Source organism: Herpailurus yagouaroundi, unplaced genomic scaffold, assembly GCF_014898765.1.
Source record: "Herpailurus yagouaroundi ecotype Mexico unplaced genomic scaffold, PumYag 28, whole genome shotgun sequence".
Taxonomy (NCBI): Eukaryota; Metazoa; Chordata; class Mammalia; order Carnivora; family Felidae; genus Herpailurus; species Herpailurus yagouaroundi.
In genome coordinates, this window is record NW_024412376.1 from 65,306,096 (window position 1) to 65,323,762 (window position 17,667).

The 17,667-nt window shown below is 39.3% G+C and overlaps 1 protein-coding gene across 2 annotated transcripts in view; it reads left to right on the forward strand.

Annotated features, from left to right (window-relative positions):
- The first annotated feature begins 490 nt into the window (after positions 1 to 490).
- QRFPR (pyroglutamylated RFamide peptide receptor) overlaps positions 491 to 17,667 on the forward strand; it is a 45,886-nt gene continuing 28,709 nt past the window's right edge. For both annotated transcript variants that reach the window (XM_040474682.1, XM_040474688.1), the window contains exon 1: positions 491 to 1,183. In XM_040474682.1, the coding sequence (XP_040330616.1) occupies positions 844 to 1,183 (340 nt within the window). In that variant the 5' untranslated portion in view covers positions 491 to 843. The remainder of the gene's footprint in view (positions 1,184 to 17,667) is intronic.

Sequence of the window (17,667 nt, forward strand, 5' to 3'; positions counted from 1 at the left end):
ATCTACACTCGGGATAAAGACGGACTTTACACACACACTGTAGCTATGTCAAATTCCTGGTTTTGTATTGTACCTTGATTAACTAAGATGTAATCACGGGGGAAAGTAGATGAAGGATGCTTGGGACCTCTCTGTATTATCCTTGCAATTTTCTGTGTGCTGTAATTATTTTTGAAAATATAGGGAAAAAATTAAAAATCCCATTTTGCCTCGGGTAGCTGTGGCCTACATTATTTAGTCAAAGGAGAAACCGTGAGACGGTACAAACCCCAATTCCGGGTTTTACACAGAAGCATGACCTGGGGCAGAAGAAAGGCTCAGGGCTGCAGAAGGCGGGGAGCCAGAGAGAGGTTTCCCTCTCCCTGAGAGTGTGGGAGGCGGCATCTGAGCGCCTGAAGCAGGGAGGTGAGTGGCGCGCCGCCCAGTCCCAGTCCCAGCCCCACCCTCCGCGGGCTCCTGGAGCCCGTGCGATCCCTGCAGCAGAAGGCTGGGGAGCCGGAGGCGCGAGGACTCTGGAGCGGCGCTCCTGCATTCCCGACACCGCGGCTCCAAACCTTGAAAGGACCAAGAGAACTTTCTCTGAACTGCGAACAGCTTTGGTCAACGCGATAGCCTCCCATGCTTTGGCTTCCCGCCTCTTCATTGTGGTTCTGATCTCTCGCTGCTTTCCTTCTCGAACCTGCTAGGGTGCAATCGGGAGCCCGTCAGCGCGCCAGACGGCTGTCTGGACCTGCGAGGGTGGGAGGCGGCCGCCAGCCCTGTCCCCTCGCAGCCCCCGCCCCGCCGCGCAGCGGTGCTCGCCCGGGGTAGCTGGCTGTGCCCGGCGCTCGGGCAGCGCGCGGCATGCAGTCTCTCAACATCACCCGAGAGCAGTTCTCCAGGCTGCTACGGGACCATAACCTGACGCGCGAGCAGTTCATTGCGCGCTACGGGCTGCGGCCGCTTGTCTACACCCCGGAGCTGCCGGGGCGCGCCAAGCTGGCCTTCGTGCTCACCAGCGTGCTCATATTTGCCCTAGCGCTCTTTGGCAACGCGCTGGTGGTCTATGTGGTGACCCGCAGCAAGGCAATGCGCACCGTCACGAACATCTTCATCTGCTCCTTGGCGCTCAGCGACCTGCTCATCGCCTTCTTCTGCATCCCGGTCACCATGCTACAGAACATCTCTGACACCTGGCTGGGGGGTGAGTCCGCGAGCGCACCTTCTTCTCTAAACCCCAGTCTGCCAAGGGACTCTTCCCGCCCCCTCTATTCCTTACATTTCTGTCTCTACCAAATGAATCCAGTGCTCCTTCTTAGAACTTCCTCACTTGTGCTCACTTGGAGAGAAGTTTTTTGCCACTTTTAATTCAGCCCAACGTTTCTTTTCCTTGTCGCTTAAAGACATAGTTAGGAAAATGCCTAGGAAACGTACAAGGCAGTGAGGTGGGGAGTTGCACCTCTCTCCTGTTATTTCAACTCCTTTTTCCATAATTACCAGGATTTTCCCTATTTCCAATAAAAGTAAGATAAAAATATTTCACATAATAAAAGTCTCGATATCCGCTCTTCCTGCATACCTCTAGGCTCACTCCACAGTTGCCTCTGTGGCTTCCAAACAGGTATTTGTAGATCTAACTCTTATATGAGGATTTAAACTATATATATCTATATATATATATATCTATATCTATATATATATATAGATATATATATATATCTTGGAATAGTCCTTCTTTTTAAAGATTGTATTAACAGTCAAGCAGGGAGAAAGAACACAGAAAACATAACATACCCCCTGCTGACTGATAATGAAGGAGACACCGATTTGTCCTGCTTCCTTAAAAGGGGAGTGGAAATGGCAGAAAAGCCATTCAGAGTCATTGAACTGGGAGCAGTATGTTGAGGTTGAGAAAAAAATAGACACTTCACTTCCCTAAATGATTCAGTCTTTCCAGAGACACAGCTTTAGAGCATCCTTGTAATCCGTAAGCCATATTGTCTTCTATTGTCACCAGTGTTCTTGGTGTGCCTTGGGGAGGAAGCACAGGTTGTGTTGTACCCCATTGTCATGGATGGGTGCATCCTTGAGGCCTCATCAAAATTCTTAGAAAGGGGTTGGAAATACAGAGAGAATGTGAGAGAAATGGATCATTATGCCTTTAAACCCTGTCATTTCCACTCCTTTGCTACTTCTTTTAAATCTCACTGCGGGTGTTCATTTCATCCTACATTAACAATTTGAGATTTTCTTTCCCTGGCATAGCTTTTTTCCCCCATTAATTTGCATTGGATTTTATCATTAGTGGGTCAAGAGGCTAAAATCTTTGATTCCCACCTCATCTGTAATGTAAATTTTCCCAAAAACTAAACATTAGAGAACATAGCATCCACTTGAGGGTGACACAGTGCAGGAATTTGCAAACTGACTTATGGGTTATAGCCTTTCTTATGCGCTCTGATGAAATCATTGTCCTTGGGCATTTTAAAGTTGCTTGGTGCAACTAACTCCGCCACATTAATGGGTAAACTTTTGGTCATCATATATAACTTATTTTTTGAGGCAATGGTACAGGAGTTTTCATTTCTGCATGTTTGTGAAGGCAGATTTATGAAGCATATATGTATTGCTGGATGATTATAGCTCTGTTTGTAAAGGTAAACATAGTTAAGAAAAGTGGGATGTTATACTGGGAATTCAAAGACCTGGATTACTACTTTGGCTCTGATACATGTTGATTCAACACATCTGAGCCTCAGTTTCTCAATAAAATATTAGGAATTCTGGGAGCTTGGAAGTGGAATAAAGCAGATGTTTAGCCCCTAGCCATCCTAGGAAATCAAGCCTGGGAAAGATTATAGGGTGGATCTTCCTTTCAGAGGACTTAGGTGGGCGCTGCAAAGATTTTTCTTAAACTTTCTGTTTTCCTTGCTTCCCCGTTCGTGAAGGACATTTCACTTTAGCTTCTAAATGCTGAAAAAGAGTAATACATTGGGTATGTATTTTACAGGTTAGTGTGAGGATAAATGTGTTAGTAAAAGTGCTTTGAAGCAATTTATTATTCCATGAAAGTATAAGGTATTAATTCTATTAAGGATTGTTTGATTTTAGGTGGCTTATGTTTATCTGAGACAAGATTTGTAGAATAAATATTCTTATAAATCAAGTAAGTAACACCAAAATTGAAGTTCAGGGGAAAGAAGAGAGCTTGCAGAGTTTCTGGAGAAAGTGATGCAAACAGATTTAACCTGCCCTTTATGAGACAGGATAATAATTGCAACACTCCTTTGATAAATTAACAAAAGAGCTTTCAAGGGAATGTAATCTAATAGTTCAAAGTTAATTCACAGTCTATTATTCCATAAAGCTATTGAGGATCTTCTTTATGGCAAAGCATTTTACCTTGGTAATACAAAAAATGAACAAAGCTTATCTAATGACTTTTGGGGCCTCAGAGAATATGAAATATCCCAGAATAAGCAAATATAGGATTTAATAGAAGAGGATCCATTCTGCTGCAAGAGCACAGAAGTCAGGAAGGCTTTACCAAGGACTTTTGAGCTAGATATTGAGGAATGATTCAGATTGTTCCTAGCAGAGGAAGAAGGTTGGAGTGTGTTCTAGGAACAGGGGTCAATCCAAAGTTTGGAGGAAAGGAAAAGGTGATGAATTCCAGGAATGCTGTGTAAGCCATTTCAAGAATATAGTTTATATGTGAGCAATGGTGAGAAATGAGACAGAAGAGTAGGCTAGTGCAAATGGGGAAGAAAAGGTATATTATCAGTTATACTACACCTAAAATATGAATACCCCTCAAATTCCTTCAGAAGTGAAATAGGGAACATAAATGGAACAGCAGAGACCACTAGGAGGAAACAGTGGAGAAGGAAGTCTGCTACCTCACCTAAAGCGGGCAGGATCCCTGCAGGCAGGGGTGTCAGATCTTCTTTGGTGGTTGTTGTAGTTACTGCCTTTTTTTTTTTTTTTTTTTCAGAGAAGCTGGGAATATGGAATGTTATGATCTTGGCATATAATTCAAATTTAAAAGTAGAACTGTGTAAAAGAAAACCTCTCTGTGGGTTTGGCCACGAATAATTCATGAACCTCCAGTTTGTGATTTCTCAAAGCCTCCCTCTCAAACATTTCTGACAAAGGTAGAGCTATAAATGACTGTTTTTTTCTTCTTTAGTCCACTTATCTCCCTTGCTAGGGACCAATGTTACCTACTGAGTCAAAGCCTGCATTTGGACAAGATCTCCAGGTGATTCATAAGCACATGAAAATTTGAGAAGCACCACTATAAGTAATGATTTTCAGACTTGGCTGCCTAGAGAACCTCCTGAGAGACTTTGAAAATGATCTGTGCAGGCCCCAGTCCAAACTAATTACATCTGACTCTCTGGAGCCAGCTTGCACTGACTTACAGAGACCATTGTGTTCATCTTTACTCAGTTCCCCATTCAGGGACATCATATTGTTGGCTTGAAATCAGCCATGGTGGAGCTCATGGATGGCTCAGTCGGTTAAGCATCCAACTTCAGGTCAGGTCATGATCTCACCACAGTTCATGGGTTTGAGCCCCATGTCAGGCTCTGTTCTGACAGCACAGAGCCTGGAGCCTGCTTCTGTGTCTTTCTCTCTGTCCCTCCCCTGTTCACGCTCTCTCTCTCTCAAAAATAAATAAACATTAAAAAAAGAAAAGAAGTCAGTCATGGTAGGAGTATTTACACTGTGGACATCAGCAGCTGCAGATCAGTTTATTTTTTAAAGAAAAAAACCCAAAACTCAAAACCATACAGTTGTCTTCCAGCATACCACTGAGCAAAGCTTTGAGTTTCCATTTGTACAGTGGTGACACCATAAATGACAGGTGCAACAAATTATATCCATAAATATTTAGTTTATTTATATGATTTATACTCAATTTAGAAGATCTTAATTCAGCATCTGAGTTTGCTCAGCATTGAGGAAAGTGTATGTTCAATCCTTCTGTATATCTGGCATTACCATCCGAATGCCAGCTCTCTGTGATCAACAGTTGATTTGCTCCCACACTACTCCCCAGAACTTCCAACATGGAGCTGGTAGGAGTAGAGATTCACTTTCCCCAAGAATAGTAAATAGCATTTGCTTATGATTTTTTTAATCACTAATGTGAGGATGGGGTTTTATTGTCTTAACAATTAGGAGTCAGGCCTTGGAAGTTTTGTGTGCATTCTAGTCACCAATCTGTTTGGTTCAACTTCAGCAGTGAACTTGCCTTTTGTGTTCTTGGCACCACAGAATTTACCTATCCTTATCTGCTGGCTGTTTTTCCTCATTTTGTCTCTTTTTTTCGTTCTTTAATATATTTCTTCGAAATATCTAAATGTTCCTCCAAATTTACTGACAGTATGGGGAAATTTTTTTCAACTAAATTCAGTACATTAGATTTTGCTTCTGAACAATGCTCCAGAACACTTTTCTCTCTTCTCTAGGTGTCCATAAGCTTCTCTTTTTCCTTCTTACTTTGTTTTCTATATATCAGTCTTTTTCTCTATATTCTTTCCTTCAGTGATTCTCATACTTTCTCTCATTTTTTGAGTGTGTGTCACCTGAAGCCTGGTACGCAATCTCTTTTCTTCCATTGTTCATTTCTGCATAGAGGCTACAATCAGGACTCTCCTTTTGTTGGTGATAATTCTGAAACCAGTATCTAATTATCTAATTATTGTAAGACATAATCTCTCTTATCTGTAAAGTAGGCATTTACACATGGATATCTAATTAGCATCCACCATTCTCTCACCTTACTTTGTCTCTCTGCCCAGGGTCTAAATTATTATTAATAGTACTATGAGTCATTCTTGTATTCAGCATCCTCTGAATATCTGCTGTGTGCACTGGAATATTATAAGTGTAGAGAAAGCTGTGTCATTGTGGAACTGCCAGGTTTCAGTTAGAGCAAGAAGGGGAAGGTGCCATTCAAAGAAAACATGGGCGAGGCAGGGGATTTTGTTGATATCAGAGATCCAGAGTGCACTATGGAGAAAGCGGGGGGGGGGGGGGTTGTTAGGGAATGGGACCTTGGGTCATAATGGGGATATCAAGAGCCTAGATTAGGTCCAGGGGCAAGGGATGGTCTAGGAGAATAGGACTCATGGTGACTGAGATAAAAGTGAACTTAAAACATGAAGGGATTAATTCTAAAGTCTTTCCAGAAGGAGTTGGAAAATCAGTTCTAATCTTAGCCTCCTTTATGGCTCTCAGCATTAATAAATTGAGATGGGGAGGCCTTGATGGCCTTGCCAGGAGCCCACAGGTCTCTCTGCTGGCTTTCATCCTGCTGGGGGTGTAGTCACAGCCAGGGGAAGTGTGCACCCAGAGCTCTATGTATCTCCCTGCAATCCTGTTGTGGGCACTGAAAAGAATTTTCTAATGATGACTGGCAAATTGACTAAAAGCAATTACAAAAAAGGAGTTCCAAAAATACCCTAAGTAATGGCAGCCTCACTGGGAGAAGTGTACTTTCCCGTACACTTACTACATTTGAAGACTACTTGCTTAGGTAAAAAAAAAAAAAAAAAAGAAAAAGAAAAAGAAAAAAAAATGTGAAAATTAATTTTTTCAGTAGCTGATAGGAAAATTCCTATTAGAGCAGTGATTCTCAATCTTGCCAACAGATGGAATCACTTGGGGGAGTTCTTAAAATGATGACTGTTCCTACCCCTTAGAGATTCTGATTTAATTGGGCTGAATGTGATACCTAGGTACTGGATTTTCAGAAGTTCCTGAATCATATAATTTGTAGCCAAGGTTGAGAACCACTGATGTAGGGTAAATGTTGACAGCACCAAGGCTTGGGCTATTGTGAAGGTGAAAAGAAATAATGGATGTAAAGTGCTTAAATAGCACAGTGCCTGCCACCTATGCTGTATAAAAAAAAGCAATCGGAATTAGAATTCTTGGAAAATGCAAAAGTAAGCTGCATAAAATGGAATCCAACATGGAACTCTGAGACAGTTCTCCCATTGTACCCAGCCACGTCTTTACTAAAGCCATACACTTTTTTGGAGTCTTAATGGTGGATTTAGAAAGAAGTCAAAAATGATTAAAATGTTGGGCTGATGTAAGATGAAAGACAAAAAGAATTATTCTCTCACTTGGAGAATGAAACTCTAATTTAACATTTTTAAATTAAAAATTTTTTTTTCAATGTCTATTTATTTTAGAGAGACTGGCTGACTGTGAGCAGGGGAGGGGCAGAGAGAGAAAGGGGGAGAGGGGGAGAGAGAGAGAAAGAGAGAGAGAGAGAGACATGGAATCTGAAGTAGGCTCCAGGCTCCGCGCTGTCAGCACAGAGCCCAAGGCAGGGCTTGAACTCACAAACTATGAGATCATGATGGGGGCAAAACTCGGACGCTTAACTGACTGAGCCCCCGGGTGCCCCTGAAACTTAGCACACCCCACAGCAAGGTTTTCAGTGCATGTTACCCAGAGCCATGGTGGCTGGTGTCAGTGTGTATGGAACAGGTGGGTTCCCAGGCTTTATCAAAATAGCCCCCTTCTCTCTTGTTAATAAATGGGGTTTTGCATAACATTTAATATTTGTAAAAAAGGATTTTACTGGAAGAAAGAACTGGAAGGAGGGAGGGTGAGAAAAAAACGAACACTCACTGTACACAACACAGAAATTCAGGTGAGTTTTTAGAGATTTCAGCTTGATAAATCGTGAAATAGGTTATTAAAGGAAATTGTTGAACATTATGTGGTGAAAAGATCTTAATTAGGGGGGCCAGCTCAGAGCAGAGGGATTAGACTGGAACTATTTCATTATTTGATTGGTGATTAGAAAACATCACTTACACATGTTATAATAATTTTCCCTTTTCCTATAGCATTTCAGAAACTTCAGAGTTTCTGGGGGAAATTTAAATATGGTGAAACTGATGTAAAATCAACAGTATTATGGGGCTTTTTAAAAACCTTTTAATGGGAATGATGAAAGCTCTTGACGAAGAGTAGACTCACTGAAAAAAATAAAAGAAAGAAATCAAAGAGAGACCCAATGGTAGTTTGGAACTCAAATGAAAAAATGTGCCAAGGCTAACCTCTGGGTGATCTTCTCTAAAATCAATTATGGGCACACTTTAAGAAGAAAAGATACCATGGTCAAGAAATTCACTAAGTTTTCTTGGAAGGCTGCAGGATGGTAGTAAAAGCAGTGGGATTTGTATGCGTCTCTACGTAGAGACAACAGCATTTCATGGTTAAAATAAGGACACAGAAGGGATGCCTGGGTGGCCCAGTCGGTTAATCATCTGACTCTTGACTTCAGCTCAGGTCATGATCTTGCAATTTGTGAGATTGAGCCCTGTCGTGGGGCTCTGCGCTGACAGTGCAGATCCTGCTTGGGATTCTCTTTCTCCCTCTCTCTCTGCCCCTCCCCCCATTCACGTGCTCAAAATCAATAAATAAACTTTTTTTAAAAAGGGACACAAAAGGATTTGGCAATGACAAAACTTGGAAAAATTCATTGGGCACTTAAGAGGCATAAAAAAAAATCCCTTTTTCATTTGCTTTTCTAAAATAGAGCTTAGCATGTTCTTTGGCCAGTGGTTGGTTTATTATGAATTCTTGTTTGCAACTAGAGAAGCCCATCTTAAACTAACTTAAGAAAAGGAGCCGGTGGCAGTGGGGGGGTGGGGGTAGGTATTCTGTCTCATGGAACTGAAAAACTCAGGATTAGGGTTAGCTTCTGGCACAGCTGGATTTAGGTCCTCTGACAGTGACTCCGGAGGTCCACCATCCTTCCTCTCTGTGCCCAGCCTCACTTCCTTCTGTTTTGCAGCTTCATTCTTGGACTGTCTTTTTCAGGTAGTATGAAAGATGGTCCTGGAGCTATAGGCTCACATTTTCTTTAAAACTCCCTATCTCAACTCAAATGTGTATCCACAGATAATTTTGTTGTTTTGATTCCTGCTTTAAAATTAAGTATTGATTTCATTTTTTTTAAGTTTATTTATTTTGAGAAAGTGTGAGCGAGGGAGGGGCAGAGAGTAAGGGAGAGAGAGAATCTGAAACAGGCTCTGTGAGCTGTTAGCAAGGAGCCAGAAGGGTCGATCTCATGAAAGGTGAGATCATGACCTGAGCTGAAATCAGGAGTCGGAAACTTAGACGCTTAACCAACTGAGCCGCCTAGGCACCCCTGAAGATTGATTTCTAATTATTAATTTTTAAAAATTTTTTTTAAACGTTTATTATTTTTGGGACAGAGAGAGACAGAGCATGAACGGGGGAGGGGCAGAGAGAGAGGGAGACACAGAATCCGAAACAGGCTCCAGGCTCCGAGCCATCAGCCCAGAGCCTGACGCGGGGCTCGAACTCACGGAGCGCGAGATCGTGACCAGGCTGAAGTCGGACGCTTAACCGACTGCGCCACCCAGGCGCCCCTCTAATTATTAATTTTTAAGTACTCAAGTGTTTATTGTTCTTGTCTATCTAGGCAAGACAAAATTTGTTCTTCTTGTGGCTGTTTCTGAGAAACACATCGCGTATAGTACCAGAAAGATTGTAGATTATTAAGGACTAGTGGAATTCTCCTTAAAATGTAATGTGTTCTTATAACACAGGAGAAATAAAAGAGGTAAAAAGACAGTTTGGTTCAGGGGCGCCTAGGTCGCTCAGGTGACCGACTTAGGCTCAGGTCACGATCTCGCGGTTCATATGTTCAAGCCCCGCGTCCCACTCTGTGCTGACAGCTCAGAGCCTGGAGCCTGCTTCGGATCCTGTGTCTCCCTCTCTCTCTTCCCCTGCCCTGCTCATGTTGCCTCTCTCTGTGTGTCAAAAATAAATAAACATTAAAAAATTATAAAAAATTTAATATAAATCAAAACGAGTAGGTCCTTAGTGTGGACAATATTGGGTTTTAATCCTGTCGCATCATTTATGACTCACAAGTTACTGTACTATTAACTACATTTCCTTGCATTCCATCTGCTCCTATTAGGAGATGTTATACGATGTTATAAGCTGAGAAGTTATAAAATAATGTCTGATGTTGCCCCCCAGTGGACAATGTAGCAGCATACATTACATCAAAATGCAAGATTTACATCATACTATATTTTATCAAAAATATTAATGCATATTCAGTTCTTATGATTTCCCATTGTATTTCAGTATGAAGTATACAATATTTACACATTTCCACCTATAAAACCTTTCACCTATAAAACGTGAATTGAGGTTGAAAGTCTCTTTCAATACATGTATAAAAAATATTTAAAAAAATCTCTTCTTTGCAGAATTGAGATGCATTTAATATCTGCAGTGTTATTTGCAGGTTGACAAACACAGTGTTTCACACTGGGACAATTATTTTATTTCTCCTTGCTGTAGCTTCTTCATCTGTAAATTTGGGAAACGTATGCATACTTTATAGGGCTGCTGTGAGAGTGAACGACCCTGTATGTGAAGGACCCAGCACTTAGTGGGCACCCAAAGAAAGGAAGCTAATTGTGACTTACGGCTGCAAATTATTACTATTTAAATGTTAGGGTGGCACCTGGGTGACTCAATTGGTTAAGCATCTGACCCTTGATTTCGGCTCAGGTCATGATCTCATAGTTGTTGAGGTGGAGCCCTGCATCGGGCTTTGTGCTGATGGTGCGGAGCCCGCTTGGGATTTCTCTCTTCCTCTCTCTCTGCCTACCTCCTGCTTGTGTTCTCTCTCATTCTCAAAAAAAAAATAAATAAACATTAAGATAAAATAAAATAAAATGTAAATTTTATTTTAATTTGGTTTATAGACAATAAGGATGATAGAGTTTAAAAAAACTGTAATTACAGAATTAATTTCTCAACAACATATGATATGCACTTATATAAAACAACTATAAATAGTCCCATCCACATATAACTTAGTTTTGTTAATAAAGTCTTGAATAATTACCATAAAAATATTTACTTCTATATTCAATGAAAAGTCAAATTAGTCATTTGTAGTCTAAACACAGAAAAGAGTACTTACTTTCATTCATTTCGGAAGCAATAATATATCCTGAAAAGAGGCGTAAGTGGTAAAAGACTTGTTGGGGCTGATATAGATTTTGTAATTCCTTGCAAGGCCCATGTGTCTTTCCAGGACACTGCAGACCATAGGCACAGTGTTGCCACACTAGTATTAATACAGACACGTCCTGCTATACTGGCATAGGGCACGGTTTCTCTTTCTGCAGCGTGTTGTGTTTCATCACCTGTTTCTGCCCCATTTGTGCACAGTTTTGCCTACATAGTTAGACCTCATATGCTAGTTTCTGGGATCTGGAGGACAAATTTCTGAAATAAAAAGTTGTCCTGGTCTTTTCCTCAGAAACTTTCACGAGAACAGACTCCTGCACATTTACTCTCAGTGGTTCTGCCCACCTGTGTACTAAAGTTTGGAGCCCTAACACACAACACATATTCCCAGAAGTCCATATTGACTCGGCTTTAGAAGTACTGTCAGGTTATTCTACAGAGAGAGCAACATGTGTGGTTTTTTAAAACTTTTCCTCTACTGCAATATCTACAAACAATAAGGGGTTTATTTTTTATGAGGAGGAATTTTATTGAGTCAAAATCGAATCCAAGTATCAATATAGACCTAATCCAAGCAGTGATTTCTTCAGTGGATTCTGAGGAAGAACAGTTTTACTTTAAAAAAAAATCAGAGTGGGGCGCCTGGGTGGCGCAGTCGGTTAAGCGTCCGACTTCAGCCAGGTCACGATCTTGCGGTCCGTGAGTTCGAGCCCCGCGTCAGGCTCTGGGCTGATGGCTCAGAGCTTGGAGCGTGTTTCTGATTCTGTGTCTCCCTCTCTCTCTGCCCCTCCCCCGTTCATGCTCTGTCTCTCTCTGTCCCAAAAATAAATAAACGTTGAAAAAAAAATTTATAAAAAAAAAAAATACAAAAAAAAAATACAAAAAAAATCAGAGTGATGGAGCTTTGAAAATTAGCACTGGTCTAATGCTTAAAATGAATTAAATGAAGACTTAATGACATAAAACATCACTCTGGGCAAGATCCGGTTAAAACTTTATATTACCTATAAATAGAATCATTAGGTGTAAAATATAGATCTTCACACTGTGTTTGCAAGATACAAAAATAGCTGGTCTATTCAATGAACACATTATTCAAATTAGATTTTCAGTGTTGAGGAAATAATACATGTGAATTTTATGACTTTGAAGACACAATCTATTTGCCTGTTTTTGGTCTTCTGCATTAGAAGGTAAGCTCCATAAAGTCAAAGACTTCATCTCTCTTGTTTATCCATCATTTAGTTAATTGCACGGTAATAGTTCTCAGTATCACCTCGTAGCTTCTCAATAAATATTTTTGGATGCATTAAAGTATATCACCTTATTCGTCATTGCACTAATATTTGAGACTTTTAAGGAATCAGTTGTATTTATTTTTGCAACATGCGTAAGAGTGAGATTATATTTATCTTTTGTATATATTTTTGCTTTTTTTGGTTGCAAGGAATGAAGATTCAATTTACCTCAAATAATTGGAGTTACGGCAAGCCTATTTTGTAGTAAAGAATAGAGGGATCTCCTTTGAATTTAGGGACAGTAGCAGGTAGGTCTCATGAAAACTGAAGTGGGATCCAAAGCAGCAGCTATGTGGAGTTCAGCATGAAGAATTCATGAATCTCCAGGGCTCAGCCATGAATGTGACTTTGCTCCAGTCCACCAGTGGACAAAAACTTGCTTATGAAGTCTGATTGCTTTGTTCTACCATGGTGTACAATCATTTGGTTTGGTCGATCTTTTTTACCATTACATATCTTTCCCTTTCTGCCTTCTACTCTTGGAAATCCTAGGGCTCCAGGATTTCTACTCTTGGAATCCTAGGGCTCCAGGTGGCTCAGGCTTGGTACAGTGTCACATGCAAAGAGACTTAGTCCAGTGACCAACACTAATGTAAAATAATTTTGATCAAAGAAATTTTCGAAGATTTTAGTTCATTACTCACAAAATTATTTCTTGAAACCCCTCTCTTCCATTTCATTCAGGTCTTTAATATTACACGTAGTAGTGCCCCACAAAACTCTTTTCACCTTGCAAAGATCATGTGTCTTTTGAGAACACCCCAGACTGTACTGCTGCCTCAGTGATATTAATTCAAAAGCTATCACTGACTTGTGCCCTCATCTTGTAATGCAGGATGTCAAGGTCTCTCAACTTCCCTATCCCATCCCAAGGAAGCCTCCCTTGGTTAAGAACATATGCTTCAGTTACCTGTAGGCATTCTTACTACCTACTTCTTTCTATTCATCCTCATCAGTCTTTTCTCAGGTCTCCCTATTTCTATTCCTTCTCTACCCATCTCCCTCTGCCTCCTACCCTCTCCCTCTCTGTCTTTAAATCTCAGTCTTATTTATGCAAATATCCCATCCTGATATGTGACCCCAATTATTACATACAATCTGGTTAATAAAACAGCCAATAGAGAGAACCATCCAGCAGGCATGTCTTTGAGTTAAAGAGAAAAGGGTAGAGGAGAGAAAGAAGCCAGGAGAACTCTTATGCTCATTTTATCCCTGTCATATTTGTTTGCCTTTAGATTTTCTACTTTCTCATAACCCTTGTGGCCCCCACTCTTACTCATGACTTTTCTATATATCTATCGGCTTCATCTCACAGTCCTTATTCTGTTTCCTATGTCTTAGTCCAAAGAGAAGGAATTTGACTGGCTTAGACTTTGGGCCCAAATGTCAGCAAAGGGCTAGGAGGAATAGGTGGGTTCATGTGACCCATGGGTTCATATGGGGCCACTCCTTCGACAGAATTGGAGAGAAAAGGCAGTGCATTAGCCTGGCAGGATTGGCCTCAGATAAAATACAGTTTCGGCTCCTTCTTTAGGAAATTCCTAGAGGCTGTAAAATGCACTAGGTTTGCATGGAATCCAGAGAGGTTAACTGACTAATTTATGTCTCTTAAACTATCTGTGAAATTCTCAAATTTTTGGAAGAACAGTTCTCTGTAATATATTTGCAAAGTTATTTCAATAACAATGATGAACATTTCAAGTCAGCTAAGCATGAATCTTGGTTAGTTATTTCAATTGCCTTTGCTTTTTATCCTTGTCAGACTTCATTTTTAAAGGCCTTTCTTGTAGTAAATATGTCAAAGAAAGACTTTTTCTGTTTTTAAAGCAACTCTGTACACTTACACCCATTTCCTCTCCTCCTGGAAAAAGGTATATAGTAAAAAGGAAAAGAAAAAAAAAACTTTTAAAAAGGAAGAGAACTGGGGAAAAAACATCCACATTTTTCTAATATTGTCAGAAAATCTTGACTTACAGATGTTACTGACAGATGGGAAACTGACTATATGAGAATGGAATTTTATTATCTTCCATTAAAAACTTTAAGGAAATCTCTAACAGAAAAAAAATTATTCAGAGAGAAGCATACAAGTCAAAATTGTATACTGAGCTATTTGGGTACTGCATGGTTTTCATACATCTTTTCAACATGTTTTCAGTTCTAGGTAGTAGCAATGGTAGAGTATTACAGACAATCGAAGGGTTTTTTTGTTTGTTTGCTTGTTTTTTTTTTAAGTTCCTGAAATAAAGGGGTAAATAAAAAGTGGCTGCTTCACTGGTAACTAGAAGGAACTTTATTTGGGGGTAAACTGTACTGATTCCTTTAATTTGGAAAGGGAAAAGGAGCTAAGTGTCTGGAAAGAGCCTAAGGAAAGGAGACGCTGCTTCTTTGCTAAAACAGTTCTTCTGCCAGGCGTAAGAGGTCATTAGGTCAAGAGGTGGTAGGACCCACCTCTCATGGCCCAGTTACCTTGGTAACAAAAATGGGCCAGGAAAGAGCATTCCCTAACAGCAAAATAGAAAGTCTTCAATATACTGTGTACTTTCCTTGCTGTTTAGAATCTGCTCCATGGACCACCAGCAGCAGCAGCACCTGGAACCTTGTTAGAAACTGTCTCAGACCCCATCCTACGACCTATGTGGTCCATATGCACAAGGGAGTTTGAGGCTGGTTTATAATATACCATTGCTGTGTTCCACTTTTGCTTCTGATGAACATGGGATAGATTCTTTTGACCAAAGGTGAAAGACTATTGAGCACTTTTCATTAGCAAATAGAATGGCTAAATACACCTCTTTGATTACCTATTGTACCATAGAGGCAGTTACTACAGTAACCAGGACTTATGCCATTATTTTCTTCCAAGTCATCGTTATACCCAGAAGGGTACAGAATTTTATATACAATCAACTTTATTTAATCTGCTTGATTTGTTGTGACAAAAACCAAGCTGATCCAAATTTAATGGGTGAAAATTTCCTGAGTAAGTAAGCTTTTACAAAACTGTTTGCTCTGATTTTTCAGAAATTACATTTTTCCTTAACAAACTTCTAGGATATTGAGTGCTTTTTCTGCTTTCTGTAGCCTAGGTGTGGATTTTCAGAGTGAAATCGATGGATTTTGTTGTCAAAAGATATTCTTTAAATAGATTTTGATAGAATTTTTACCATTTATTAATTTATTCATTCATTTACTCATCCAACTAGTGTTTATTGACTGCCTAGTAGATGCCAGCCACAATGTCAAACTTGAGATACAAGGGTGAACAGTACGCCGTGTAGACTGTGTAAAGATTTTGAGAGACATCAGGCTTCCTGGAAAATACAAGTAGCTCCATAGCCCTGGAGTTTAGCATTCAAAGGGGAAGTGGTGAGAGATAAAGCTAGAGAGAAAAGGAAGACAGATCATGAAGAGCCTTCTACTGCTATGTTAAGGAGTTTGAACTTCATTTTGGAGCAGAGGCATCACTGTTCTAAGGCAGTGAATTTCAGAGTATGAGTTGTAACTTATTAATGAGTCATGAAGTCGTTTGGTGAGTCAGGATTAGCAACTGAAGAAAAATACAAATATATTAAATATATTAGAATAGAGAATATCAAAGATCATTTACATAATAAAACTTTTGGTTACATGTGTACACACACACACACACACACACACATAAGTAAAAGTATTTCTTACTGTGTGTGTGTGTGTGTATATATATGTGTGTGTGTGTGTGTGTGTGTGTGTGTAATATAAAGGTATTTCTTATTGAGGTCAGAACCACTGCTGGAAAGGGTTTTTATAAGGAACACAGATATTTATAAGGAACACAGATAATCAAAAAATCGATTTACCTATGATTGTTAATAAAGTAGTAAGTCTTTTGTATCCATTTTGGAATGTGTGAGTGTAAATGAGACTCACAAAGGCAAATTGTTTAGATTATGCCAAAAGATGTAAGCATTGGCTGAGTAGAAGAATGGCTGTCTTACATATGATTTTTGCCTAGGGCCTCCTAGCTCTCTGTTTGTATTACCGTTACTTATTACTATTTATTAGTAATTTCATTACTATTATTAATAAAAACAGCTTTTATTGAAAAAAAAGTATGGCGTACTCTCTGTGGATAATGTATTTTAATTTTCGGACTGTGTTGTTAGATATTAGTAAATTATAGCATAGGAGACCCATCACTCAAATAAAGTTTAGGAAAATATTACCCCAATAGGATTCAAAAAACTAGTGTTTAGAAACACAGGGTGGGAAAGCAATAAGAAATGTGAAAGGTGTAGAGATGAGATGTGGAAAAGAAGAAATGGAGATAATCAACCTCTTCCAAGTCTAAATACACACACGGGTAGCTAATAGAGTTGTATTAATTGCGCAAGTAGTGAAGTAATTTGAAGGAATGTAAAAGAAATAACATTGATGCTTCTAAACCAGTGTGGCACACTGAATACACACTTCTGTTGTAAAGCCTTCACTAATTACTTAACACCTGTGATCTAGGGGCTATTTTTCATGGTGGCTAAGAGCATAGAGTCTGGAGCCAGACTGCTTGCTCCATCATGTGGAATATTGGAATAACCTTAGGGAATTTGGTTTAGTCCTCATTTCTTTCTACAGCTGGAGATGTTAGCAATTCCTACCTTATAGTGTTGCTATGAGGATTTTATGGAGTTTATGGCTTGAGTTAATGCTTGCTAGAACAATACCTGGCATATGGCAAATGCTCAGTAAATATTACTGGAATGGAAGTTAGTCTTTTAGCTTTGAACATCATCACTAGTTTCTCAGCCAAAGACACTGCTGGAAGATATAGGACACTAAACAGTGACATAAGAAGAGAGAGTAGGGGAGATCAGAGGTGGAATTTCATGCTGTTGCAAAACTCTAGAAGTTAATGAGAGCAGTGCAGAGAAAGAGATGAAAGATAACATATTAGTCAGGGTTCTCCAGGGAAACTGAATATGTATATATTGCATATATACACATATATATTATATACTGTATATATATACACATATATATGTGTGTATATATACACATACATATACATATACATGTATATACATATATACATACATACATATATACACATACATATACATATATATGTATATATACAGTATATAATATATAGTATATAATATAGTATATAGTATGTAATATAGTATATAATATATAATATAGTATATACTATATAATATATAGTATATATAGTATAGTATATATACTATAGTATATAGTATATAGTATATATAAAGTATATAGTATATATATAATATAGTATATAATATATAATAGTATATAGTATACAGTATATAGTATATATTATATACTA